The sequence below is a fragment of the Zalophus californianus genome, chromosome 5 (assembly GCF_009762305.2).
Source record: "Zalophus californianus isolate mZalCal1 chromosome 5, mZalCal1.pri.v2, whole genome shotgun sequence".
NCBI classification, from domain to species: domain Eukaryota; kingdom Metazoa; phylum Chordata; class Mammalia; order Carnivora; family Otariidae; genus Zalophus; species Zalophus californianus.
In genome coordinates, this window is record NC_045599.1 from 59172688 (window position 1) to 59199203 (window position 26516).

A 26516-nucleotide genomic window follows, 5' to 3' on the forward strand; every position below is an offset into this window, starting at 1 on the left:
TGTCCCACTTTTTTGTGCTTCCATAGGTACATGGACTATACCGCACAACAGGTGCTAGTTTTGAGAAAGCCCAGCAAGAATTTGCAACAGGAGTGATGTCCAACAAAACTGTCCAGACTGCAGCTGCAAATGCAGCTTCAAGTGCAGCAACTAGTGCGGCTCAGAATGCTTTCAAGGGTAACCAGATTTAGAGAACCCTCCAACAATACACTGGTACCTTCTGACTGTACTTTTTCTCCAGTTACTGTATTCTATAAATATTTTTATGTTCAAAACAGTACACACGGCATGTATATTTCCTGTTCACTTGTGCATGGGCTAAAACCAGAAAAACTTCCTTGTCTTATTATTTACCTAGCAATTTAACATTTTGGTGCCCCCTGCAGAAAAAAATATCACAAATATTCTCCATATTTTTTGGGGGATGAATGTTCAGCAAATTATTTCAGTGGTGACACACTGAAATTAATATGGTACTTATGATTAAAAATGCATTTAGTACTAGCTGCAGTCTTTCAAGAATCTTAGACTTAAGGATTACATACTAGAGCATTAAAGCGATACTTCATTCTGTTTTCCCTATTTATATTGAAAGAAATAGGCCATCAGGGACTTAGGGATTTTAAAATTGGCTTGCTTTTTAGCAGTTTTAGTCACCAGTGAAGAGCCTGTGTGCATTTTGTAGTAGATCATGTAAATTTTATCCTTTTATTTTTGTTCCTTTTTTTCTTTTTTAGAGTAGTTGATATTTTGATATCAATCTCTGATCTTGCATGGGCACCACATTTCTTAAAAGAATTCGTATTTTGGCTTCTGCACTGCTTATGGTTGTAGGATTAGGGAGTTGCTGGTAGAATCAAAGATGTGGTTTTCTGCAGTAGTTTCTTTTAAATAAAAATTTATTGGGATGCAATTTGAGAACATAATATGCAGTGCATTATCCAAAAAAAAGGGTAGATAATCAATGAAATAGAATGTAGTAATGATAATACTTTTTTTTTTAATTTTCAGTATTCGTATCATAGGAGAATATTACTGTATGGAAACTTTGGTATATTCTTGTGGCTACTCATTTTAACTGAATTGAGATTGTGTTTGGCAGCTCTTTTTTGGGGAGTGTGTGTGTGATTTTTAACAGAGGTATTAAAGTTAGACAAACTCCTTGTCCAAAAAGAACATACAGTATTTCAGGGATTTTTCTTTTAGCCTCTCATCTGTAGTGGGATTAAAAAGAAAAAGACGCTGTTGTTTCACATATACTTGAATCCCTAATTCACCTCAGTCTTTCAATTTTTGAGACAGACTGAATACATTAAAATTTTTCAGCAATAGAAAAAACATTTAACCTGCACCAAACAAGAAAATACAAATACAGTTAAATGCATTAATTATGACTATAACCACATTAAAATTGTTACTATGCAGCATAGGATTTAATTCTTACAGTATACTTGGTTTGAAACTTTGAATCATTTTTAATACTGATTAAATGACTCAAAGACATTCATAAAGTCATGATATACTGTGTTTTGGAAGTCATCAGCTAACTTAAGATTGCAGAATAATCAGTGATTTTTTTAACTTGACTTTTAAGTAAGGATAGTCTATTGGATTATATTATTTGAGACTGCAGATCCTTTTTAAAAACAACCAAATGGGCATAAATTCATTCTTTTCCCCAAACCTGGAGATAAATGAATTTAGCGTTGGGGGTGGGATGATGAGTTCTCACTATTTATGAGGGAAGTGTTGTGTGACACTAGGTAACATGGAGCCATCTAGATGGTGTTTACATTTGATTTATTTGGGATTAATTGAAGTAATATACTTGGAAGATATTTCCTTTATTCTGCTTAAAATAGGATTCAGAATATGAATTTAAAGCTGTTTTTATGAGTATTTCTGATCAGTGATAATCTCCCTACTTTCTCAAATAAGCCAGTTCAAGTTTGTCAGATTCTATAATCTTACTGGAAATCTGTTTTATCACAGTGTGCTTTACTGGGTGTGTATTTTACAAACATTCACAACATTAACCACAAAATATAATAGGAGTACTTATGTTCATCATTAATTTATATCTCAAGTCCATTTCTTTTTTTCTTTCAACTACAAATGAATATAGAGACTTGAAAAATACTAAGATACTTTCCTTCAAGAATAGGAAGGCTTCTGTCTGTCTTGTAGAAATCCCCAAAGGTAGCATTGTTAAATAGCAAATAATTAAAACCAACAGTACCTTTTTGTGTGTGGATGGGGAAAATGTTTTAAAATCCACTTCTTTGGGTTCATACAAGCTTACGAGAGAAAATTGTTTTTTAAAATATATAAATGTGCATTAAAATGATGGCAATAACAGTTTGGTAAGGTATGGGGATTTTAAATTCTTACATTCCCTGTTCTCCTAACAATAATGAGTAAATGGTCACATTTTCCAGCAAGAGATTGGCATTTTTTAATGTTTTGTACTTAATACTAACATGACCCAGTATCACAGTCATGAAATGGTCTTCATTGTTGTAAGCATTCGTGTCCTTTTTCAGTTTGCAATATTAAATTGTGGCTATTTTATTTAAAACTAAAATTTGAACACTGGAAAATCATTGCTCAGTGATTTGTAATTTGGGACTTGGATTATTTAGGGATGTTTGTATATTTTGTCAATGAGTAATATTGCGCTGCCATCATAAGGAGCGTCATGGTTCTATATAAATGCCCTCCATCTGTCTCTCTAATGTTGCATGTTTTCAGTGGTTTGGAAGTTTTGTATATTTATTGTATTAACACAGAGTGTCATGAAATAAAATGCTGTTTACTGGATGTTAGTTTGTCTAATTTTAAACACGATATTAGCATTTCAGAGGTAGAGATTATGCTGTGGGCTTTATGTATATAGAAATTTCACATTTGATTTTTAAAGAATCTATGTATAATTCTATCATGTGCTGAACAAAATACTATAAAAGGCTTCATTAAAAACTGAGCAACATAAAATGACAATTTTTCTGTTGGATTAGACCTTTTAGGTGATGGAACATGAGCTTCACTCATATATTTTGATCACTTCAAGGTCAAAATACACATAGTATCTAGAAGTTAGATTCAAAATGGAAAACCTGTTTTGTGGCTCAAGTTTTTCCTTGTGGGTTAAAATGGTTGCTTCTGTACTAGTATTGTATTGATTAGCTTGAACTTGTGTTCTGTTTCCTAACCTAGCTACCTGTTGCTGTTTAATGTACTGATGAAAGTACCTATTTGTGTATTGTTGGATTTTTCACTTGGATTATCTAAAGAGGATGTACAAATCTAAAATGTTCATGTTGAATCTTATTTTGAGAAATATGTGTTAAATTAAAATAGGACCAGCATTTTTAATTTTCTGGGTGTTATCCAAAAAGTGAGTTTGGATTTTTATTGGATATATCTTCTTCTATAAATCATGTTGAGCTAATGTATAGTTTACATTTTATGGGGAATTTATGTTAAATTGAGTTTATTAGTTTCTGTAATTTATTTGTACTAGCATAATGCTTTTATAGTTATTGCTATGTCTTTTTCTGAAAATGCTGACACATTAGCATTTAATTTTATGTCTTTACTGGTAAAAATCTATGTTTAAACTGTTTATATGCAGAGTTTGTTACAGTTTTGCACATTTCCCCCCGTTGGAATTACTGTGGCCGTCAAACACCATTTCACTGTATTTCCTTCCATTTTTCCTTTAAGGAAAATGTTTAGAGGGATTTTTTGATTCCATGTGATTAAGACCTTTAGAAGTGAAATAAAAGTGGTTAATGTAAAAATAATGGTTAAAAATAAAAAAATGCCTTACTTTGATAGATTTTCAAGTGCCATAGTATAAATTTATTTAGAGTAGAATAATATAGTGTAAAACATTAGAGCTGTTTTAAAAACTTGTTTATTAAACTAAAAAGTTACATCTCAATTGTTAAATATTATGGAAAGTGAACTATTTCCACTAGAATTTTTGGGTACATTTTATAAAACAGTGTGCTTTTTGTATTGATGGGCGTTTTAAAACCTTACTTTAGGGCTTTGTCACAGTACAGAGAGAGCTAGAAAGAAATCTATAGAAATTTTCTAAACCAGACATTGCCACTAATCTATACTAGAAAAGTATCTTTAAAGATTCTAGGAAAATAGGGAAAGACCCTTCTCTAGTGTTCTTACCCTTCCTATCGGTTTCATATTTACAGTTTAACTTTGTGGTTTTGGTAAGACAAAGCCTTCAACCTGTAGAGTTTTCTTTAGCACTGTTTATATTTTCAAATGGCAAGGGAGATAGGAGCCACCATGTAGCAGTGTAATGAGTGTTAAATTTTATGTTTATCTAAATCTTGATTTATTCTTCAGCTTATCTTTTTTTTAATTTTTAATTTTTTTGTTTTTTAATTTACTTAAGTGATGGCTATACCCCATGTAGGCCTTGAACTTAGGAGCCAGAGATCAAGAGTAGCATGCTCTGTGGACTGAGGCACCAGCTAGGTGCCCCATCAGCTTATATCTTTCTGGGCTTGTATGGCTGATGGTGTAGTTAAAACCTTCCTGCCACTAAAACCCATTTTTTCTCTAACAGGACAAAAAATAGTTAATCCTCTTCAACTTAGTAATGTTTCATATGCTTGTATAAGATTAGTCTGAATATTATTTTCTCTACATTTATTCAGTTACAATTTGTAGAATCATAGGATGCAAATTTTATTTTTTAATTCTTTAGTTATTTATACCCCTTACATGTAATCCTAGAATTCCTCCAGAACTCATTCGATATTTTGTAGGCCAGTGATTCTCAAGATAAATCATAGTTGTGAGTAGTTGTTACTGGTAGTAGTTTATGGTATTCTTCAGCTGTTTCTTCAGCCAAAAAATCACTGTCTTTTATCTGGTCATAGTAGTTCCTACAAAATTACAGTCTACACAAAAACTCAGTCCGCTGGTCATACACATTCCTCAAACTAATTTTTTCTAGTTTGAAAGTCATATATACCTGTTAGAAAACAGTTGGAAAATAATGAATGAGAAAAAAATAATATGTAATTCTGTCATCTAGGGATATCACTGCCAATGTTTTATTGTATTTTTTTATCCTTTTTCTATGCATACATTTTTTTTAGAGAATTAAGGAATATAAACTGGATTTTTTAATCTTATTTTCCCTCCTTTAGCATTATGTCATAATGGCCTGATAGTTTAGCTTCTAAAACTAAAATTAATACACACTTCAACATAAATTTTAGAAAATATAAGCAAAAGAAGATAAAGTTGCTCATAATTTCATACCAATAAATAACTGCTATTAAAATTTGGCTTATATGTTTCTATTAATTTTCTAGGAAGACAACTTTTATCCTAAAATTAAAAAATAAGTTTCCCTTCTGCATTCTTGTAATAGGTCCTGTGGGGGTGTTTATCTAGCTCTCATAAGCCTCATCTCTTTGGGCCCCTTAAGACCACACTGGTACAAGTTGTCATCTAGCCATAGCAGACTTAGACTTGGCTCGTTAAATGATAAAATGCACAAGTAGGATGAAACACATAAAAAATACCCTAAGAGCTTTCCATTTCCTGTCTGAGGCCCAGCAGGTCACCCCTATTTCATCCCATTATCCCAGTAATACTCTTACTCTTGTTTTCTCTCTGAGCTATCTTGAGTTGGTTTCCTGTTACTTAGAAAAGGAGAATTTAAGTGGTTTGTAATCTTTTTAAAACTATGATATGAATATATGTTGAACTTTTTTCATATTCTCAATATATTTCTATAACATTTAATACCTGTATAGCTACCCTTATATGCATGGGTCATGTTATTTTTTAATTAAATATTTATTGAGGTATAATTGATGTAACATTAAAATAGTTTCAGGTGTACAACATAATGATTCAGTATTTGTGTACACTGAAATGATGACCACACTAAGTCTAATTACCATCCATCACCATACATAGTTACAAAACTTTTTTTTGTGATGATATTTAAGATTTACTCTCTTAGCAACTTTCAAATATTCACTACAGTATTAAGTGTAGTCACCATGCTGTACATTACATCCCCATGATTTATATTAATACTGGAAGTTTGTACCTTTTGACTCCCTTCACCCATTTCCCCTACCCTCTATACCCTCCTCCTCTGGCAACTACCAGTCTGTTCTCTGTATCTATGAGCTTGGGTTTTATTGGTTATTTTGTTTTGGGGGAAAAAATTTTTTTTTTTTTTTTTTTTTTTTTTAGATTCTGCATATAAGTGAGATCATACAGTATTTGTCTTTCTGTGATTTATTTCACTTAGCATAATGCCTTCCAGGTCCATAAATGATGGTGCAATGGCAAAATTCCATTTGGGGGTTGGGGGCTGAATAATATTCCAATATTCCAAATGCACATATTGCAGATATTTTCTCCCATTCAGTAGGTTGCCTTTTCATTTTGTTGATGATTTCATTTGCTGTGCACAGGCTTTTGAGTTTGATGTAGTCCCACTTGTTTATTTTTGCTTTATTGCCTTTGCTTTTGGAGTCAGATTCAAAACATCATTGCCAAGGTCAGTGTGAAGGAGCTTACCACCAGTGTTTTCTTCTAGGAGTTTTATAAAGCTTTCAGGTCTTACATTCAATTCTCTAATCAATTAATTTTTGTGTATGGTGTAAAGTAGTGGTCCAGTTTCATTCTTTTGCATGTGGCTGTCCAGTTTTCCCAACACCATTTATTGAAGAGACTGTTCTTTCCCCATTTATATTTTTGCCTCCTTTGTCATAGGTTAATTGGCCATGTATGTATGAGCTTATTTCTGGGCTCTCTGTTGTGTACTATTGATCTGTCTGCTTTTATGCTAATATCATACTGTTTTGATTACTGTAGCTTTGTAATATAGTTTGAAATCAGGGAGTGTGATGCCTCCAGTTTTTTTTTTTTTTTTTTTTTAAGATTTTATTTGACAGAGACACAGCGAGAAAGGGAACAGAAGCAGCGGGAGTAGGAGAGAGAGAAGCAGGCTTCCCACTGAGCAGGGAGCCCAGCGTGGGGCTCGATCTCAGCACGCTGGGATCATGACCTGAGCCGAAGGCAGACACTTAGCGACTGCGCCACCCAGGCACCCCTCCAGTTTTGTTCTTAAGTTTTCTTTGGTTATTCAGAGTCTTTTGTGGTTCTGTACAGACTTTCCTATCATTTATTTCTTTGAAAAATGCCATTTGAATTTTGATAGGGATTGCATTGAATCTGTAGATGGCTTTGAGTAGTATGGACATCTTATTCTTTTTAAAAGATTTTATTGGAGAGAGAGAGAGCATGAGCAGGGAGAGGGGCAGAGGGAGAGGGAGAAGCAGATGCCCCACTGAGCAGGGAGCCCGATGTGTGGGGCTCGATCCCAGGACCCTGGGATGATGACCTGAGCTAAAGGCAGTCGCTTAACCAACTGAGCCACCCAGGCATCCCTAGTATGGACATTGTTAGCATTATTAATTCTTCTAATCCATGAGCAGAGAATATCTTTCCATCTGTTTGTGTCATCTCTGATTTCTTTCATCATTGTCTTATTTTATTCTTTTTGATGCAGTTGTAAATTGGGGATTGTTTCCTTGATTTCTTTTTGTGATAGATTGTTGTTAGTGTATAGAAACACAACAGATCTTTTGTATATTAACTTTGTATCCTGCAATTTTACTGAATTCATTTATTCTAACATTTTTCTGTGAAGTTGTCAGGGTTTTCTATATTTAAAATCATGTCACCCATCGATAGTGACAGTTCTATTTCTTCCTTTTCAGTTTGGGTATCTTTATTTCTTTTTCTTGCCTTCTTGCTTTGGTAAGATTTCCAGTGGTGTTTTGAATAAAAATGGTGAGAGTGGCATCCTTGTCTTACTCCTGAACTTAGAGGAAAAGTTTTCAGCTTTTCACTATTGAGCATGGTGTTAGCTGTGGGCTTGTCATATATCACCTTGTCATACTATCATCTTTATTATAAAGGGTATGTTCCCTCTATACTCACTTTGTTGAGAGTTATAAATGAATGTTGAATTTTGTGCAATGTTTTTTCTGCATCTGTTAGACGATCATATGATTTTTATCCTTCATTTTGTTAATGTGGTATAGTTGTGATTGGACCATCCTTGCATCCCTGGAATAAATCTTACTTGATCATGGTATATGATTCTTTTAATGTATTGTTAAATTTGGTTTACTAGTATGTTTTTATGACTTTTGCATTTATGTTTATCAGGGATATTGTCCTGTAATTTTCTTTTCTTGTGGTGTTCTTATCTGATATTCGTTAGGGTAATGCTGGCCTCATAAAATGAGTTTGGAATCATCCTCTCTTTTTGTTTTTTTTTGAAGAGTTTGAGAATGATCGGTATTAATTCTTTGAATGTTAGGTAGAATTCACCCATAAAGCCATCTGGTTCTACACTTTGATTTGTTGGCGGTTTTGATCACTGATGCACTCTCCTTACTGGTAATCGGTCTATTCAGAGTCTCTGTTTTTTCATGATTCAGTCTTGGAAGTTTGTATATCACTAGGAATTTATCCATTTCTTCTAGGTTGTCCATTTTATTTGCATATAATTGTTTATAATAGTCTCTTAACATCCTTTGTATTTCTGAGGTATCTTTGTAAAGTCTTCTGATTTTATGTATTTGGTAAGTCTAGCTAAAGGTTTGTCAATTTATGTTTATATTTTGAAAGAAACCAGTTATTAAGTTCCATTGATCTTTTTTCTTGTTTTTAGTCTCTGTTTCATTTGTTTCTTATTGTTATTTTTTCCTTCTTCTAACTTTGGGCTTTGCTTGTTCTTTTTCTAGTTCCTTGAGGTATGAAATTAGATAGTTTGAGATTTTTCTGCTTCTTAAGGTAGGCCTGTATTACTATGAACCTCTCTCAGAACTGTTTTTGCTGCATCACATACATTTTGGTGTGTTGTGTTTGCATTTTTTATCTCAATATATTTTTGATTTCTCCTTTGATTTCTTTATTGACCCATTGGTTGTTCACAGTTGCATGTTTAATCTCCACATTTTTGTGAATTTCCAGTTTTATTCTTGTAATTGCTTTCTAGTTTCATATCACTGTGGTTGGAAAAGATGCTTGATATGAATTGTTCTCTTAAATTTATTAAGAATTGTTTTTGTAACCTTACATATATATGATCTATCCTGGAGAATGTTTCATGTGTACTTGAAAAGAATGTGTTTTCTGCTGCTTTTGGATGGACTGCTCTGTATATATCTAATAAGTCCATCTGGTCTAATGTATCTTTCAAAGCCAGTGTTTACTTAATGGTTTTTCTGTCTGGATGATCCATTCGTTAAATGTCCTACTGTAATGTCCTACTATTATTATATTGCATTGTGTTATTTTGTCTCTTTAGATCTGTTAATATTTGCTTTATGTATTTAGATGTTCATGTGTTGGGTGCATAAATATTTGTAAATATTATGTCTTTCTGTTGGATTGACCCATTTATCATTATGTAATGCCCTTCTTTGTCTTTTTTTAGTGTCTTTATTTTAAAGTCTATTCTGTCTCATGTAAGTATTATTACCCCAGTTTTCTTTTGGTTATTTTTACATGGTTATTTTTATACTTTTATTTTCAATTTGTGTGTGTCCCTTACATCTGAAGTGAATCTCTTGCAGACAGCATAAAGTTGGGTCTTTTTTTTTTTTTTACCCCACATTCAGCCACTCATGTCTTTTGATTAAAGAATTCAGTCCATTTACATTCAGAGTAATTATTGATAGTTATATACTTATTGCCATTTTGTTAATTGTTTTCAGTTCTTCTTGTTACTCCATTAAGTTCTGATTTTCAGGTTTTTGTATTAATAATTTATCAGGGAGGGGCGCCTGGGTGGCTCAGTTGGTTAAGAGACTGCCTTCAGCTCAGGTCATGATCCCGGAGTTCTGGGATCAAGTCCCGCATCGAGCTCCCTGCTCAGCAGGGAGTCTGCTTCTCCCTCTGACCCTACCCCCTCTTGGGCTCTCTCTCTCTCTCTCTCAAATAAATAAATAAAATCTTAAAAAAATAATTTATCAGGGATGTATTTGTTCCTAAGTTTGGGGGCTTAGCCTTTTGTTCTTTCTTTAGGACAAATTGCTGGGTCAAAACTTAAGCATTTTTTTTTTTTTAAACTCTACCCCCAGTGTGGGGCTTGAACTTAAAACTCCAAGATCGAGTGACATGCTCTAACGACTGAGTCAGCCGGGTGCCCTAAACAAGCATATTTTTTAAAGACCCTTGATGTGCACTGCCAAATTGTTCCAGAAAATTTTATCAGTTTATGCCCCATCAGTATTGTCTGCAGTGGCTTCTCTATCCACACTCTGCCAACATTGCATGTTCCTTTTCTAAAGTCTTTGCTTACCAGTAGGTTTTGACAATTAGGTTTGTTTTCTTAGATTCTGCTGTCCCATAGATGATGGGCTAAGTCACACTAACCTCTTTATCTTTTTGGTTTTGCTAAATGGGAGTGACCATGTATACTGCATCCACAGAGAAATCTTCCTCTTCCTGAAAGCACTAAGTTAAAGATGATTAGGATGGAAAAAGAAATGGTGGCCTCAGGTAGCCAATCCATTGAGCCTCTCTCGGTAAAATTAGATTGGTTTTAACAAGTTATGTTATTCTTTACAAGTTTTTAGCACAAGTCTTAATTTTTAAAATTAAATGACAGTCTGGGCAGACAGAACATTCTCTTAATTTTCTTCTAGTAACTTTTACTTATTGAGGACTTTATACCAGAGAGTATACTAACTGCTTTAATACATCACTTAATCCTCACACCAAACCTATGAAATAATTTCTATTATGGGTCCCATTTTTAGAGATGAGTAGAAAATTATCCCATTCAGTGAGTGCTGGTGAAGGGGCAGCTAGACCTATGTTCTCTGACTCCTGCTACATATGGGGCTGCCTCTGCCATGTGGTACCCATGGTATCACTTCTCTCCAACTCTGTTCCCTTTCCATCTTTCCACGTTCATACCCATAATTCATATCCATAATTCATATCCATCCTTTCAGGACAGTGGACCCTAGGAAAAAAGTCAGTACCCAAGGAAAAAAAGTTACAGCATGTATTTGAAGTCTCTACACCAAGGCCTAGTTCTACAACATGTGGGTGAGTACCTGCTGTACCGTTACCAAATAGTCTTTGGCATTTGTGTGTATGTTTGGAGAAACTTTAGTTGAAGTCAAATCCTTATTAGGTTAACTACAAAGAAAATAGGCTTTTTAGCTAATAATAGCTGCTTACCCTGGATGAGAGATTATTTATAATAACTATCAAATAATCATCTGTTTAACTACAGTCATATATCCTGATGAATTTTTAGGGGCACTTTACAGGATTGAGTGAGTTGAGACCTTCTAAGGTAAGAAAAACTAGCAGGTCTTTCTCTGAAAGGGAGAAAAGAGCATTTTTCATCAGTTGTCATCTTATGGTGTGGTCTTTTTGGAGTTGTACTTAGAAGTTATTCCAAGATTTAACTACACAGAGATGTTGGTGTTCCTCCAGGATTTGTATTGGCCTTCTTTTCATCAAGGAAACTACCATTGTTTGAGAATATAGGCTTGGAAAGCCACTTACTAGCTTTTTAACCTAGGGTAAATTCAGTTTAGTTCAGTTACTTGAATAACAACTTATCTGTAACATGAGGATAATTCCTGTTTATAGGGTTTTGATGAATAAATGAATTTAATGCTTAATACAGTATGTGCATAGAAAGTACACCCTAATTAACTCTTCTTGTCTGTCATGCATATTGATGACTTCCAAATCTCTATGTCTAACCTGGTCTTCTCTCCAGAGTATATTCCTGGCTGCACACAGGACTTCTGGCAGCCTAAGCTGAACCTTTCCACCTTTATACTCTTTCTGCTCCTCTCTGATTTCTGATGTTGCTGATTACCATCACTTTCCGCCCAGTCTGCCCAAGCTAAATACCTGGGAGACATTCTGGATTCTTTCCTTTCCTTTCCTCTCCTCCCACCCTCAAGCCCCCCACTTCTAACGAGTCACCAAACTGTCCATTCTTTTTCCAAAGCTTCTCTAATTCATCTCATGGTCTTCACCATCACCTGCCTTAATTCAGGCTTTCTTTTGAGAATAGGTCAAAGTGGTTTCCCCCATAGGCACTTGGTTGACTGCTTGCCTGTAGGTTCAACAATCTAAAGGTGTTAGATTTTTCAGAATATTTGACTATAAAAAGCCAGAGAGGTGCTAATATCTACATGTTACTTGACTTTTCTTTTCCATGTGGTTTTACTGCTTCCTCTTACTTATTTATGCTTTTATCTACATCCTGTGTACCTCAGCAAAAAAGAGCAGTTCATAGCTTCAAGACTTATCTTGCAGAACTCTCCACGGTGAGGAAGAAGCTGCAAGGAAGAAGATAGAAGGAACAGCAGCCAAATGATTAAGCAGCTGATAGATAGGGACTCTGAGAGAAGGGAATTATTGGTTCTTGTTGCCCTGAAGAGTAGGCTAAACGTTGGCTTTGATGCCATTATTCTTTAGTGTTTGAGGGTTGAAAGGGTAGTGAATAAATGGAAACTATTGAAATAACCCACTTAAAATAAATGTCCTATTTTTTGATAGTAAGATTGTTCTTAAGTGGTTTAATGTTAAGGAAAGACTTTAAGGAGAGCTAGCAGTAAGTTGAATGCAGTGTCCCAGGAAGATCAATTGTGGGAAGTTGATCCAGTAGCAAAATTGCCAAGTAAAAACTAAGGATGAAATGTGAAGCACATGTGAGCGTTTCCCAGCCTCTGCTGACCTGTAAAGCCAGGGTCCTTTCTCTTTTGGATTAAAGATGTGAAAGCTGAAAAAGCAAGTGAAGATTTCCAATTTTGCTTGGACTACCTAGATCATAATTCTTTTGAAAATTTTTTTCTTTCGTGATTCGGATAATTTTGTCAGCTTTTAATTTTTGTTTCTATTAGAAACTTAGCAGGTGTCAGGTATCTTTAGAAGCCAAAGCATAAAAGTAGTTTCAGCTGTCACGGCCCTTTAAAGAGCCATTTTTGTTTATTCTGTCAGATAAGTGCTTCATGGGATATGCAGAATTGAAAGAGTTTATGAGAAGTGTTATTAGTGTCATCTTTGAATTTCTAAAGTAGAATTCTGCTTCTTGATGAGGCTCTCTATGGGCAGGACTACCTTCAGGAAAGGTGGATGTGCACCTCCTCCAGAACTGGCTTTTTTTTAAGCAGTTTTTTTTTTTTTAAAGATTTTATTTATTTAATTGACAGAGACAGCATGAGAGGGAACACAAGCAGGGGGAGTGGGAGAAGGAGAAGCAGGCTTCCAGCCGAGCAGGGAGGCTGATGCGGGGCTCGATCCCAGGACCCCGGGATCATGACCTGAGCCGAAGGCAGTCGCTTAACCAACTGAGCCACCCAGGTGCCCCCAGAACTGGCTTTAATTTTGGTATTTTTGTTGGAAGAGACTGTGCCCTTCAACTGACTTTTTTTCTTTGTCACTATTATACATATTTCTTCAAAAAGTGTTTTTAATGCTTGGAAACATTTTCATATTTCTTAAATTTACTGTAAAATTAAGGTATTTGTATAATATTTGAGAGTTCCCCTCTCCCCATTTATGTTGATGCTTCTCCAAGAAAGAAATAGGTCCTTAATCTTGAAGTTAAAAAGCTAACCTAGAGATACATATGTACTAAAGAATGGAATAGTTAAAATACCTGAACATTTCCCCCCCATCATTAATATTACATATAAGTTAGTGTTTACCATAAAAGTTGACTGGTAGGTGTTTTTTTTTTTTATGTTATAATAGGTGTTTTCTTGGGAAAATTATCTAATTCTGTTGAAACCAATATACTTAGACTTGAAAAAATCAGATTGAGTTTCCAAAATCTGGTTTAATTCCGATCTGGGGAGGGGAGGGCATTGTGAAATACATATGCACAGGAACCTAATCAATGCTAGACAAACAATGTATTAGTTTACAGTATAATAGGATAACCATAAATTTGAAGGCTCAAATTGAGTCCATTAGCGGTAAATACAGTTTTCTATTTGGCTCAAGTGGCTACTGAATATCAAGTGATGCTGAGTTCCTCCAAAGCACCTAATGACCTCCCCAGCCTTGGAAGGAGTTTCACCACAGTCTCAGAAGAAATCCCAGTCATGCCTTTAACTCTTTTGGCCCTTGGGAGTCATCGCTGCCCAAATAGAAATGCAGGCCAGGGATTCCTAGTGGCCACATGTTATTGCACAGAGAGGTCTGTTCTAAGCCAGACTCTTACGGCTAAGAAGGTGTGAGATCAGCCCTTAAATAGTGGTCTAGCATTAACGTGGTCTATCAAAGCATGTTAAGAAAAAGCTCCTTAGTGATTATGTCCCAGCTACTAGTTTTCACACTAACAGAAAAGGCAATGTGGCAGCTTCACATTTCACATGAAAGACTAGCATTAACTGGGCCTGGTGCTGGCTTAATTTTCACGTAAATCTAGTGATTATTTTAATGTAGACCCAGGAATAAATGATTTCATACCAGTCTTTTCTTCACATCGGTTTGTGTAGCATTTAAATTGTTATGGGTTAATGACTAGGCCATGAAGGCAAACATGTTTAACTCTCCTTTGCCAAAACAGAAACAATCCCTGTTCTGACTCCTGTCCAGTTTCCAAAAAAAAAACAAAACATACATACACCTTTGTTATTGCACATCTTTCACAGACTTGTGTATGTATAATATACATATATATATTTTAAATATGCTACACATAAAAAAAGACTATGGCACTTTACATGTTTAACAAAGATCATTACACCACAGATGTTTGAAAACTGTACAAAAACCCTTACACAATTAAGTGTAACATCGTTGAATTAGCACACAGGTTTAAAAAATCCACAGAATCCAAGGCAAGTATTTCTGCCTTCTTGGGAGTTCACTGAAGCCCAGCCCATCACAAAACTTTAAGCACAAATGCAGGCAAAAATAAATAAGACTTTTCTGGTAGTAGTAATGGTCCAGGTGTATTAGATTTTTGGACTGAGGTGATTAGATGATTGATATTTATTAGGAAAATGTGGGTCAACAATCAGTCCACTTGTTTAACATATTTCTAATACATTCCTCGTATTCAGTGGTTTTTAAACAGCTGTACAGGTTGGTGCAGACTAGCATGATTTTGACGTTTCATTTTTCCCAAAGCCTGGCTAATGGACTGAAGGTTTAAAAGGCCCAACATTAGTTCTTACTCTGTCTCTGCTACAGAAATTCCATCTCTGCTCTGCTTATTAAGTCAGTGTTTAAGTAGTTTTTAGTGGTTTGGGGTGATGTATGTGTGTGCATGTACTTTGTCATCTGTAGCAGTCAGACTAATGGAATAAAAACAGTCAAGTGAATTTCTTCTGGCCAAGAGAAGTAGCATTTTCACTTGTGACTACTGCTTTATCAGGGTATTCTAGAGATATGCCACCACCTTAGCCAAAGAGCAGTCAGGTAGTAAAAATGATGGCCATTCTCAGAAGGTCCTCAGGGCTTAGGACTTAAACTTTTCTGTAAAAAAAGGGAGTTAAGAAAACCCATTTCCTAACACTGATTTTGTACAGAAAAAGTAGAGCAAAACTGCTGATGAAAGGAATCCCCCCTCCCCCGCTGTTTTTTTGAATGAAAATTACTGCCAAGATTTAAAAAGTAGTTACGGTGGGCACTGGGAGTTGGTTAGAGCATAAAAATACACAGCAGGGACAGGAACCCTGTCCATCGGCTTCCATACCCTATGTCTGTGGGGACTTAAATCCTGCTTACTCTGACCTTTGGTCTAAGAAAGGTGAACTGATTAAGACCTGGTTCTATACCACCACCCCTCTTGCCCTTAGCTCTTAATCTGGGTGATAAAGTGGTTTGTGGTATAGGCCCCAAAGAAGGGAATAAAAGTTTAGTTGCTCCGTTCCCTCTACATATAAAGCAACTGTTTGTTTTGCACCAAGGCATGGTTTTAGACTCAGCCTGGAGATGATTCACTTCAGGCGGTGTTGCAAAATCTGAATCAGGTTTCTATGCCTGGTGGTACTTAGCATACAATACCTTACCCAAAGAAGGTGCAAAGTTATTATTTGTTAAGCTTTCAAAACAAAGCAAGCTCTTAGGGGAACAGATTCATAAGCCGAAATAGACCTGTACTTTTAATTCTTCCAGAAATCTTGTAGGTCCACTCCAAACTTGCTAAACTGTGAAGGAGTGTTTCTGTATCATTCTGCAATTCTGAAGCTTCGGTAATACCCAGCTAGGTGCTTGCCACTGAGATCATTCCAAAGTAAATTTGAGGTGGTGGTGAATACCATTTTTCTGCATCAATTTTATTGGCAATTTATAGAAACTAGATTATAAGCTCCTGAATCCTTTTTAATAGTGGTGGTCCATTCTTTTTGTAAACAGGCATAGGCAGGTGCTATGAGCTTGGTCTAGCTCTCATTTTTGCATTAAATTTCCACTCTGTGCTTCTCTGGGTATGAAGGCTTGATGCAGCTCACCCACTGAAATAATTTTAATGTTCTTTCAGTCTGCTTTCAGAAACAACACTAGTAACTGGAGAAACTGAACTCCCGTGACTAGCTCCTTTTTTTCCTGCAAAGGTCATTCCATTGCTGCTGGGGTTGGAAATACAGCTGACTACCACATGGTTACCAAACAGTGGGAAAAGGTCTCCTGGCAAGTGCTGAGATTCTGGCAAGTTCTCTCAGTGAGTATCTGAAGGAGCCGCAGTTGGCTTGGAGACCTCTGTTCCTGGAATGAGGAAATAGGGTGAGGTTTCCTTTGGCAGTCAAAGCTCGATCCTAACCCTAGGAGAAAAATATGGGATCTCCTTTAGAAGAGGAGACTGGGCCGGTACTGGTGCTAGCCTGACTGCTGGGCAGTGGCATGAATTTCTCTTCCCTAGCAGGATTTTTCTACTTCTATTCCCATGATCATATAGGTCCTTATTCTTACTCAGATTTCTAAAATCTTGGAGGGACGGTTCAAATGATCCAACCTTACCCTGGAATTCAGCCTAAAATCAGTTCCACAGTGGGATTCCACACTGACCTGCTGACCCCTTTGGTCCTAAGAGGCAGTGTCTTATTATGCCCTGGAACACATTACCTATCCCCAGCAAGTATGCAGGCTTCACTTTAGTCTCTGAGATGACCCGCAAGAACTAGGAGGAGACAAAAACACCAACCCCAAAACCCCATTCTGGGGCAGTGATGCTTACAGGCCTACAACTTTGTGGCAGAAATACATCTCAACATAGCCTGCAAATCTAGCTCACAGTCTCCTGTTACCAGAGGAACTGCTGCCTTAATGATTTAGATCATCATCCTTCATGAGCTTTGGAGGAGATGGAGTCAGACAGACTCGTCAACTCCAGGTCAGGGTTCATGCAGTAGTTTCCTGTTCCATCTCTGACAGCTGGAACTGTGGCCCTTGAGCGCAGTCACTTAGCTGGATGTTGCCTCGCACTGGTCCTGTTAAGGCCTGGGGCCGTGGAATGTAGGCTTTGGTAGGTAAAGGCTAGTTCTTCACTTGACTCAGACGAGGAAACCAGAGGGGTACTCTTTCACAAGGTGACACAGGAAGAAAAAGGGCATTTACGTCTCTTCCAAACTAAAGGAGGCAGATAAGGTTTTTTCCCTCTTCGATTTCTTCCTGTACTTTGTCACTGGAGGTTGCAATCTCTGCTTGTGCGGAGAAGACAGCACAGATGAAGGTGAGGACCGTGCCTCCAATGGCGGTATAAAAGGCCCAGCCCAAGGAGCAGTCTCCAGGCTTGTAGGCCGACGCATAGTGTCCGCAGTAGCCTACGGCCTTCTGACAGCCCCAGCCAGCAGGGTAGAGTATCAGACCCAGGATCAGGAACAAGCCTGCGAGGCAAAGAGAGGACAGGTGAAAACCCCCACGGCTTTACAGTGTAACGTGAGCAACTGTACAGAGAGGCTGTCATCCGTTTGGTAGGAGCAGCAGGGACCACTTTATGCAACTAATCTGACCTGATCGAGAAATACCATCACTTTCTTAGAAACATATTTAGCCTCTTTTGTATATGTTGGAATGTGAATCCATTCATAATTTCTCTTCTACAAAAGCAAATTAAACTGGTTGCTAGTTCTTCCCACACAACTCTTATTACAGTGAGCATTTCCCTTTTGGTCTAAGGCACAGGTTGGCAAACTAAGGACCCTACAAGTGAAATGTGGACTTGGTTCTGTAAAGTTTTTTTTGTTTTGTTTTGTTTTTTAAGATTTTATTTGAGAGCAAGTGAGAGAGCCCAGGCTTGGCGGGGGGGGGGGGGGGGGGGCAGAGGGGTAGAGGCAGAGAGAGAATCAGGTTCCCCGCCGAGCAGGGAGCCTGATGCGGGGCTCGATCCCAGGACCCTGGCATCATGACCTGAGCCGAAGGCAGACGCTTAACCCACTGAGCCACCCAGGCGCCCCTGTAAATAAAGTTTTACTGGAATGTACCCCATGCCCATATGTTTATGACCTTTGCCTACAGCTGCTTTTGTGCTGTAACAGTTGCAAGATGATGGCTTATATTTTATGTGGCAGGAGAAAAATGGTATTCTCCACAAAATGATACCTAATATAAATCGATTGCTGACTTTATACCCCCAAAAGCTTTTTTTTTTTTTAAGATACCTTGCAGTAGCAATTCTATCCTCATAATTTAATCGTGGTTCTAAATTCTCTTTTTTCCTACCTTTCCTGAAGTTCTCTGGGTTTACCACACCAAAGCTTCTAAGTCATTTATAGGAACTCTCTCACAGAAAGAACATGACTGAATCTGTGGTGCTATCAGGCTTGAAGGATGATCAGGAACAGTGTTTCAGCCCACAGGTCACAACTGTCATAGCTGTCTTCGCCTTAGGACGGCATCTTCTTGCCAAGCCTGGCAGTTCAGATCGGACTTTCCCTACTTCCCAAATTAATCCCATTGTTCTACTCTGGAGGCCTTAGGGGACTTTCTAGCAGGGATGGAATATAGGGAAGTGGTTCATATGTTCACTGTCTGAAGAATAGTGTTTCAAAAAAGAAGTCTTTCTAACCCTGCAACCCTTTATTTCTGCATAGGTCAGAGTGCTGGGCAGTAGGTAGGGAAATGCACTCCAGGGTTAGAAGCATCAAGTGAAAGGACAGCCGACTGAGGCATCCCAGAGAGGTGCTGTTAGAAAGGACTGGGAGCACGGAGCTAATTCCCCCAAGAATAAGACCGCCAGTGGAGGGCGCCTGGGTGGCTCAGTCGGTTAAGCGACTGCCTTCGGCTCAGGTCATGATCCTGGAGTCCCGGGATCGAGTGCCGCATTGGGCTCCCTGCTCGGCAGGGAGTCTGCTTCTCCCTCTGACCCTACCCCCTCTCATGAGCTCTCTCTCTCATTCTTTCTCTCAAATAAATAAATAAAATCTTTAAAAAAAAAAAAAAAAAGACCGCCAGTGGAGAATGTGTTGGTACTCGATTATGCAAGGTTTTAACAAAGACTTGCTAAGTTAAGAGGTGGGTGGGTTAGTAGTTATGAGCTCGGACGTAGGTACCATAGAGGTTTGAATCCAAACTATTGCCATTTATGAGCTGGGTGACCTCTGGGTATGATTCTTCACCTGTAAAACTGGCTAATCCCTAACTCATAAAGTGGTTGTGGATATTAAAGTGTGTAAAAAGATACTTTATACGTCCATAACAGTAACAGCCTTAACAAAACTGGAACACAGACTAGCAACTGATAACAGGTTAGAGCCTTTGGCAGACCTCTCCCATATATAAACACAAGCAGTTTAAAGTTTACCGTTTATGAATAAGCAAATCAGGTCTATTTTGAGGGTGTATTTTGAAAGGTGTAATAATTTGGGACGGGGAGAACCCAAGCTATAATTTAATACCCTTGGAAGAATAAACTAGTCTCCATCTGAACATATCTTACTCAGCTGGGGAGATCTAAATCTACTGAGCTAATAAGTCTTCTGTATTTCTAAGGCCTACGATAAAGCCTGATTAATCCCCATCTCCTTCCCTAGGAAACCTCACCTGAGGTAGACAGCACTTTGGTAGTCTCCTCCCTCGGGTCCTCAGTTTCCACCCGGGAAACAGTGAGGTACCATGGCTGGGACTTCCGTAAGGATTCAGAGGCACTCTCTGGCACGTGAATGTTCACTCCAGCACTACCCTCCACACTCCGGGCTGTTCCCCTTTCCAGTAGCTCAGCTAAGCTTCCCGAGGGGCTTCAGCCCATCTTAAAATCCTGCGGTAGCCAAAGGCCGATCAGTTTGTGAATCAGGACAGCAGGGAAACTTTCCTTACCACAGAGTTTGTCAGAGCCTCAGCTTGAATATTGACAAGCCCACAGGGCAGTCCAGGTGGGAGGGTAATAAACGGTGGGCTCGGGTATGTCTGCAAGCCCCAGCGGAGGGGGTCTGGGCTGCGACCACAGGCAGCCAGCCTACACAAACACCAGGAGTGCCTTGTCCAGATTCTCGGAGGGAAGAAACCTCACTGTCTACCTTGCCCTGGCTGGTGACCTCTCCTCCCAGCACTCATTGGACTGTCATTAACACAACTGACGCCATGAAAATGCAAGACCTACGTCTCCATGAGAGACAGAAAACAGGCCTTTGGGTGAGCAAACATAAATAAAAATGTAAAAATCCCATTTTTCATCTCTCTAGTATTTAGACAAAGGCTCTCTACCAAAGGAATTCAGTAAGTTGAACAATTCAGGTTGCCTCTCCAGTGACTGCCACAGTCAGTCCTTACCTTACACCACGTCCTGACTCCACTGCTGTCGGGCCCAGTGCAGCTTATGAGGAGCCTGGGCCTTGGTGGTTTCCTGGGCCCTAATAAGCATTCCCTAGTCATAAAACCCTACCCAAACAGATTCTTTTTGCTTCTTAGTAAAAGTGAGAAAAAACCCATTAAAGTTCCCCATCTCAGGGTAAAATCCAGCTTTCTCTGTCTCCTTGGCCTTCAAGGCCCTATGACCTGCCTACCTATTATCTATTCAAATTCACCCTTGCCTTTCTCGCCCTTGTGCTCTCTGCTCCAGCCTCACTAGCAAGAGGGCTTTTCCTTGGACATCCGTACCAGCCATGCTCAGGCCTTTGCACCTGCTATTCCTCTTATCTGCAGTGCTTTCCTTCCAGACAGCGTTTAGGCCACGGTCAAGTGCCACCTTGTGGGTGTGGTCTTCCATTCCACTCTACTTAAAAGTCCTACCACCTACCTCCCCCCTTTCCTTGCTTTATGGCTCCTAAGCATTTATTACTAACATAGAACATATTTCTTTGAATCACATGAAACTTCCAATATTTGACCATTTTTGACCTATAAAAATGGACACATCCTATAGTTCAACCTATTATTTTACTTCTTTTGTTACCATCTCCATCCCAGACTTGAAACTCCATGAGGGCAGGGATTTTTGTATTATGTATTTACCACTCTAAAGCCAGTACTCAAAGGAGTGCTTGGAACATAGTTAAACTCATAATAAAATCTCTCCAAACCACAGTGCCCACCGTGAAAACCAGTAAAATAACTTGACAGATACCAGTCAATCAATGAGAACGAAATGTGTCAGCAAGAAAGGAAATAGAGACTCTTAGCTGGCTGGTTTAGCTCGTCACACCTCCCTGTTCCAGGCCTCTGAATCCCAGTATTTAGAAGCAAACTTACACCCCAAATTCCAAACAGGATTAATGACACCAACTATGGGGCAAAACTGAAGTCTTAAAGAGGCATGTGAGACAACAGGCGTAAGAATATAGTCAGACATACCCATACCAAGTCTGCTGCGAACTTAGCATGGTTTTTCTGGTCCTCGATCTGGAGTATAGCCAAGGACTCTCAGTGTGGTTGTGGGTTACAGCTAGAGACCAAATGGAAGGTGAAGTGTGCTCTGGATTGAATTTCACACAGGAGCCAAGCCAGAAAATGGTCTGATCTTCTTGTATGGCTATTAAAAAAGTAGCTTCTGAAGTTAGGCCAGCCTATAGTGAGTGGTCTCTGGGGTCTTTCCACCACCTTGCCCTTGTGCATTATTGTTTTGGGAGGAGGGCATCATTGATAGAGAAAGTAAGCAGCAACTAGGCCAGTAGGCTTTGGCTTTTCTGACTGGCATCTCCTCCCGTGTGCCTGATTAAGCAATGGCTGGTCCAGCAGGGAGGAAGAGAAGCAGGGAGGATGATGCTGGCCAGCAACCAAAGGAAATAGTCATCACCGAAAGCAGCAGTGACTCAGAGCTGTGATAACCTCTGCTATAGCTCCACTTGATAGGATGGTACCCCAGAAGGTACCATCTGCTCATCATGGGATCACCTGGGGATGACTCAACCTTATCTGGGAAAGAAAAAAATGAACTAATGGTTAGTTACTTAGACTACCTGAGATGCCACCACAGGCTGGAGACAGAGCCCCGACGACCTCGGTGAGGCCGGCCATATGGTGCTGGCTCTCTCACGATGAGCTGGACACCAGCTATCACAACGCAATGCCCACCGTGTCTCTGTGCCGTTTGAATAACATTTTCCCCTGCCTGGATGGCGCATTCAGGCTCAACCCCAGATTCCCAGCAGCTGAATCTTGCTGCACAGGAATCTTTAGTCTCTGTGGGCAACCTAAGCATGTGGTTTGGACTTTCAAATAATTAGACTCCGTAAGCTCCCAAAGGGCAGAAACTATGTCTTACCTAGCATTTCCAGTGTCTAAAACCTAGGAGGTGCTAAAAAACAATGAAATGCACCAAGAAAAGTCTTAGTCCTCTTGCTTTGTGGTCCACATTTATTGACTGCTGTGAGTAGACCAACCACAAAATTGTACATCTTAGGTAATTTTCTTGCTACTACCCTGGAATGAAATAATGTTATCAAATCTAAGTTTTAAGCAAATCCCTTAGGTGGGAAGATAAACATCTCCGTGATCCTGCCAAGCACCCAATTTTATAAAGATTAGGAGTTCCTGAATACAATAAATAGTATTTTACTTGGTCTGAAGATGACCATCTCCAGCTTCATGAGATGCCAGGAATGGTGGGGGCGGGGGGGGGGGGGGAGTCCAGTCTGAAACACAGCTCTTCAGTCTGTGAGGGAAATGAGGAAAGGCTCTATGGCTGTTTCAGTGTTTTCCGGCTGTTAGAGCATCACCTCCTTCCCTCCAGATCAACCACACAATTGTCACTCTTTCACCACTGGCTGACCAAGGGAATGGACTCAAGGTTTCTTGTCCTTTGTGGGTCACCCACCATTTGTACAGAAGAAGGCCATTTTTTCCTGGCCTGAAAATGTGAGAACCAAAGGCTGGCTCCTGTTCCAAAGAATAACAAGTGGATCTTTGGACATCACCTTCCTATTTCCTCTTCAGACAGGCTTTCAGTCTAAATAGCAAAGACTGACTAGACCTCAGTTTGCAAAGCACTTCTCTAAGGACACGAAGAAAAGAAGGCCAGCTGTCAGTGCCGCCGCCAACCTGTGGGGAAGCTCCCAGAGAGGGACACAACAGTTAGCCTCTACTAGATTATAATCAAGAAGCTCGTTCTAAAGCTATGAGAGATCTTCATCTCTTTGGAGAGTGAGCACACAGGCAGCAGACAGTTGGCAGCAGGCGGAGTAGCTTTTGATAAATTTGGGTTCCAATTAGGTAATTCGCGAGGTGAGTCCACTGAGTGTCCTGGTGCCAAGCAGGTGAGTGGCCACGGCAGCAGGGGAGGAGGGGGCTGGTGCGGGGTTTCACAGGCTTTGCACACTTTTAGGCCAGTAATACTCAAGGAATCAGGTCACACTCCACACATCACCATTCCCTGAACACGGGGCTCTTACTCATGCTGACCCCTGGGGTACTCCATCTACCTGGAAATAGCCCCCCTCACCCAAGTCAAGTGTCACCTCTATGTGAAACATTTGTCACCACTTCCTGCCAGAATGGTCTTGTCTGTGTGCTTCCACTACCCTGTCCCTCTTCAGCTCTTCATCACAGTGTTAATTTTGCAGACTTATTCAACAACTATTTACTGAGTTACCTAAGTGCCCCTCCTATTATACTCAGCCCTGAGGATAGAGCAGTACCCTAGTAGGACTCTGAGCCCCTTGAGGGCAGAAAACTTGATTTCTCAGTATACATGACAGTTTTGTCTTAGCATTTACCATAAACCTGATGGGTGTGTCACAGTTAACTTTGGATAACAAAGGTCAAGAGTTCAACTCATTTCTTTGAGATAGCCACGGACTCATTTAGGAACCCAGCAGGAGATCCCTTGTTTAAACCTTTGGGTCTACCTTGTGACTCAGAGACCTGGACCTAGACCTGGAATGTGGACCTAGCTTAGCCTGCACCCCAGTGTTTGTTGACCCAGCTTAGCTCACTAAAGCATAATGCCAGGAGGCTGCCCCCAGGCCGCCTACGCCTCATTCCCTTGCTCCAGGCAGCCATCTCTCTAACAGGAAGTAAGGCAAATCAGACGAGAGAGTGGCTTCTAGGACAGCTCAGAGAGCACTCCAGGCTTAATGGGAGTGGTACCTTCAATCAGCAAGTTCAAAACAAAACAAAAAAAATACAGCACAGGATTAGAGGAAGACCAAGACAGGACAGCCCTCCTTGCAAGTATTTTAGAGCATCCACCAGCGTTCTAGGTGGGATGCCATATTGGCTTTTCCTTCTCAGTATCCTTTGCTGTCATTAACCTTCCAGTTTCTTAACATTGGACTGCCCAGGGCTCAATCCTTTGTCTTCTCTGTATTCTGCTCATTGATCACACGTGGTCCCATAGCTTTAAAATACTCTAGGCTGACATCTCCTGCACTCGGATCTCCAGATTTGCATATCCAATTACCTACCTGACCTCCACTTAGATGTCTAACAAATTATGTCCAAACCTAACTCGTGATTGCCACTCCCCGCTTCACAATCTTGTCTTTGCCCTGTGCACTTCATTATCAGCAAATGGGAGTTCAATTCTTACACCCTCTCAGGCCAGAAACCTTAGGATAATTTTTGACTCCTCTCTTTGTCTCAGAGCCCACATTACTCTTTATCAACAAGGCCTTCATTCTGACTGTTCCCTGGGCCTGCAAAGCTCTTCCTGATTACCCATATGGCTAACTCCTTTATCTTCGTCAAGTCCTTAAATCTGTTCTCCTTGAATCCTACCCTGACTGTCCTATTTAATATTATAACTTGTCCTCTTATCATGCCAGCATACTTAACCTCTCTTATCCTGGCTACACCTTTTTTTTCTCCCCTAGTACCCACCACCTTTTAATATACTAAATAACTTAGTTTACAGTCTGTCTCCCCCACCTTCAGTGTAAACTCCATGAGGAGAAAGAACTTTGTCAGTTTATGTATCCCAATTGCTTATAACAATGTAAGACATGTAATAGGTGCTCAGTAATATTTGCTGGGTGAATGAAGAGACAGGGTGCTGTGATGCAGATGTTACATTTTAAAGGAAACCAATGTAACATACCTGCCAAGTTTTTAAACTAGTTGGAGGAAAAAGCTTAGTTCGATAAGGTGAATCTCAGGAGTTGGCAATTTCGGCTAACAGAACAACAGCCATACTTACTAATGAAACCCACACAAGGTCCAAATCATGGGACTTGACTGCAAGCACTGAAAACCTCCTTTCTAGCTCTAGAAAATGATGCTCTTTGGAAGAACACAAAGATAAAAGCATTAAGTTAATTAAATGTAATAAATTTTTAGTTATCTAGAGCTCAGCCTTAGTTGAGCCTCAAAACTCTGAAATTGTTTCCAACTCTGGCTGACTGCAGTGAGGACAGCTAAAAAGACAGACTGTGGCTGACCTGGGGGACCTTTCCAGGACACCACCTGTGGGAGGGGAGCAGTGCCGGGATAAGCCTGGAGAAGTTCAGGAAAATGGCAGGTGACAGAAAGTAGAGGGGTACAAGTGTAAATGAAGAAGGAGGTGGACCGTGGCAGTTTGCAAAAGAGCTAAGGGTGGTATCCAGGAGCAGCACGAGCCTGGACAATGGAAGGACCAACAGAAAGTGCCAGCACTGAAGGCAGGAGAAGGCAGAACTGCTCTGCAGTGCAGGAAAGGCCCCTCCCACCAGCAGCCCGAAGGCAGTGTCACGGATGAGCAGCTGGTGTGCGTGGTCTGCACTCCCCGGGAGAGGAATACCACGTTCGGCTATTTTCCGCTAAGGCTGGGACCATCATGTGCCAGACCAAGTGATGTACAGAGTGGTTTACAACAAAGGTAGGGATGCTGGTTAACATCTGTACGTTTACTGCGCTTTTCTGTCTAAATTTTAATTTTCCCCCAAGTCACCTTTCATGCTGACAGCCGGAAAGCATCTTGGCAGGTCAGCTGTTGTCAGGTGGGGACACTTCTCTTTGACAGTACCCCTAGGTAAACATATGCTTTGAGGAAGGCACACCACATCAGACCATGTCCAGTTCCCACCCACTGAATCTGTCATCACGCCATTCTCTTCCCAGCCATCCGGCTATGAACCTGTTACACACTCTTCACGTGC

At 39.5% G+C, this 26516-nt stretch overlaps 2 protein-coding genes across 19 annotated transcripts in view; one reads left to right on the forward strand and one right to left on the reverse strand.

The window, feature by feature from the left end:
- The window catches only part of SCAMP1 (secretory carrier membrane protein 1), a 114482-nt gene extending 111662 nt beyond the window's left edge, over positions 1-2820 (forward strand). For both annotated transcript variants that reach the window (XM_027606066.2, XM_027606067.1), the window contains exon 9: positions 27-2820. In XM_027606066.2, coding sequence (XP_027461867.1) covers positions 27-191 — 165 coding nt within the window. In that variant the 3' untranslated portion in view covers positions 192-2820. The remainder of the gene's footprint in view (positions 1-26) is intronic.
- A 10981-nt stretch (positions 2821-13801) lies between these two features.
- LHFPL2 (LHFPL tetraspan subfamily member 2) overlaps positions 13802-26516 on the reverse strand; it is a 154445-nt gene continuing 141730 nt past the window's right edge. For 16 of the 17 annotated variants that reach the window (XM_027605084.2, XM_027605086.2, XM_027605073.2 and 13 more), the window contains one exon: positions 13802-17897. In XM_027605084.2, the coding sequence (XP_027460885.1) occupies positions 17641-17897 (257 nt within the window). In that variant the 3' untranslated portion in view covers positions 13802-17640. The remainder of the gene's footprint in view (positions 17898-26516) is intronic. The other variant, XR_004820079.1, reaches the window with a different exon arrangement.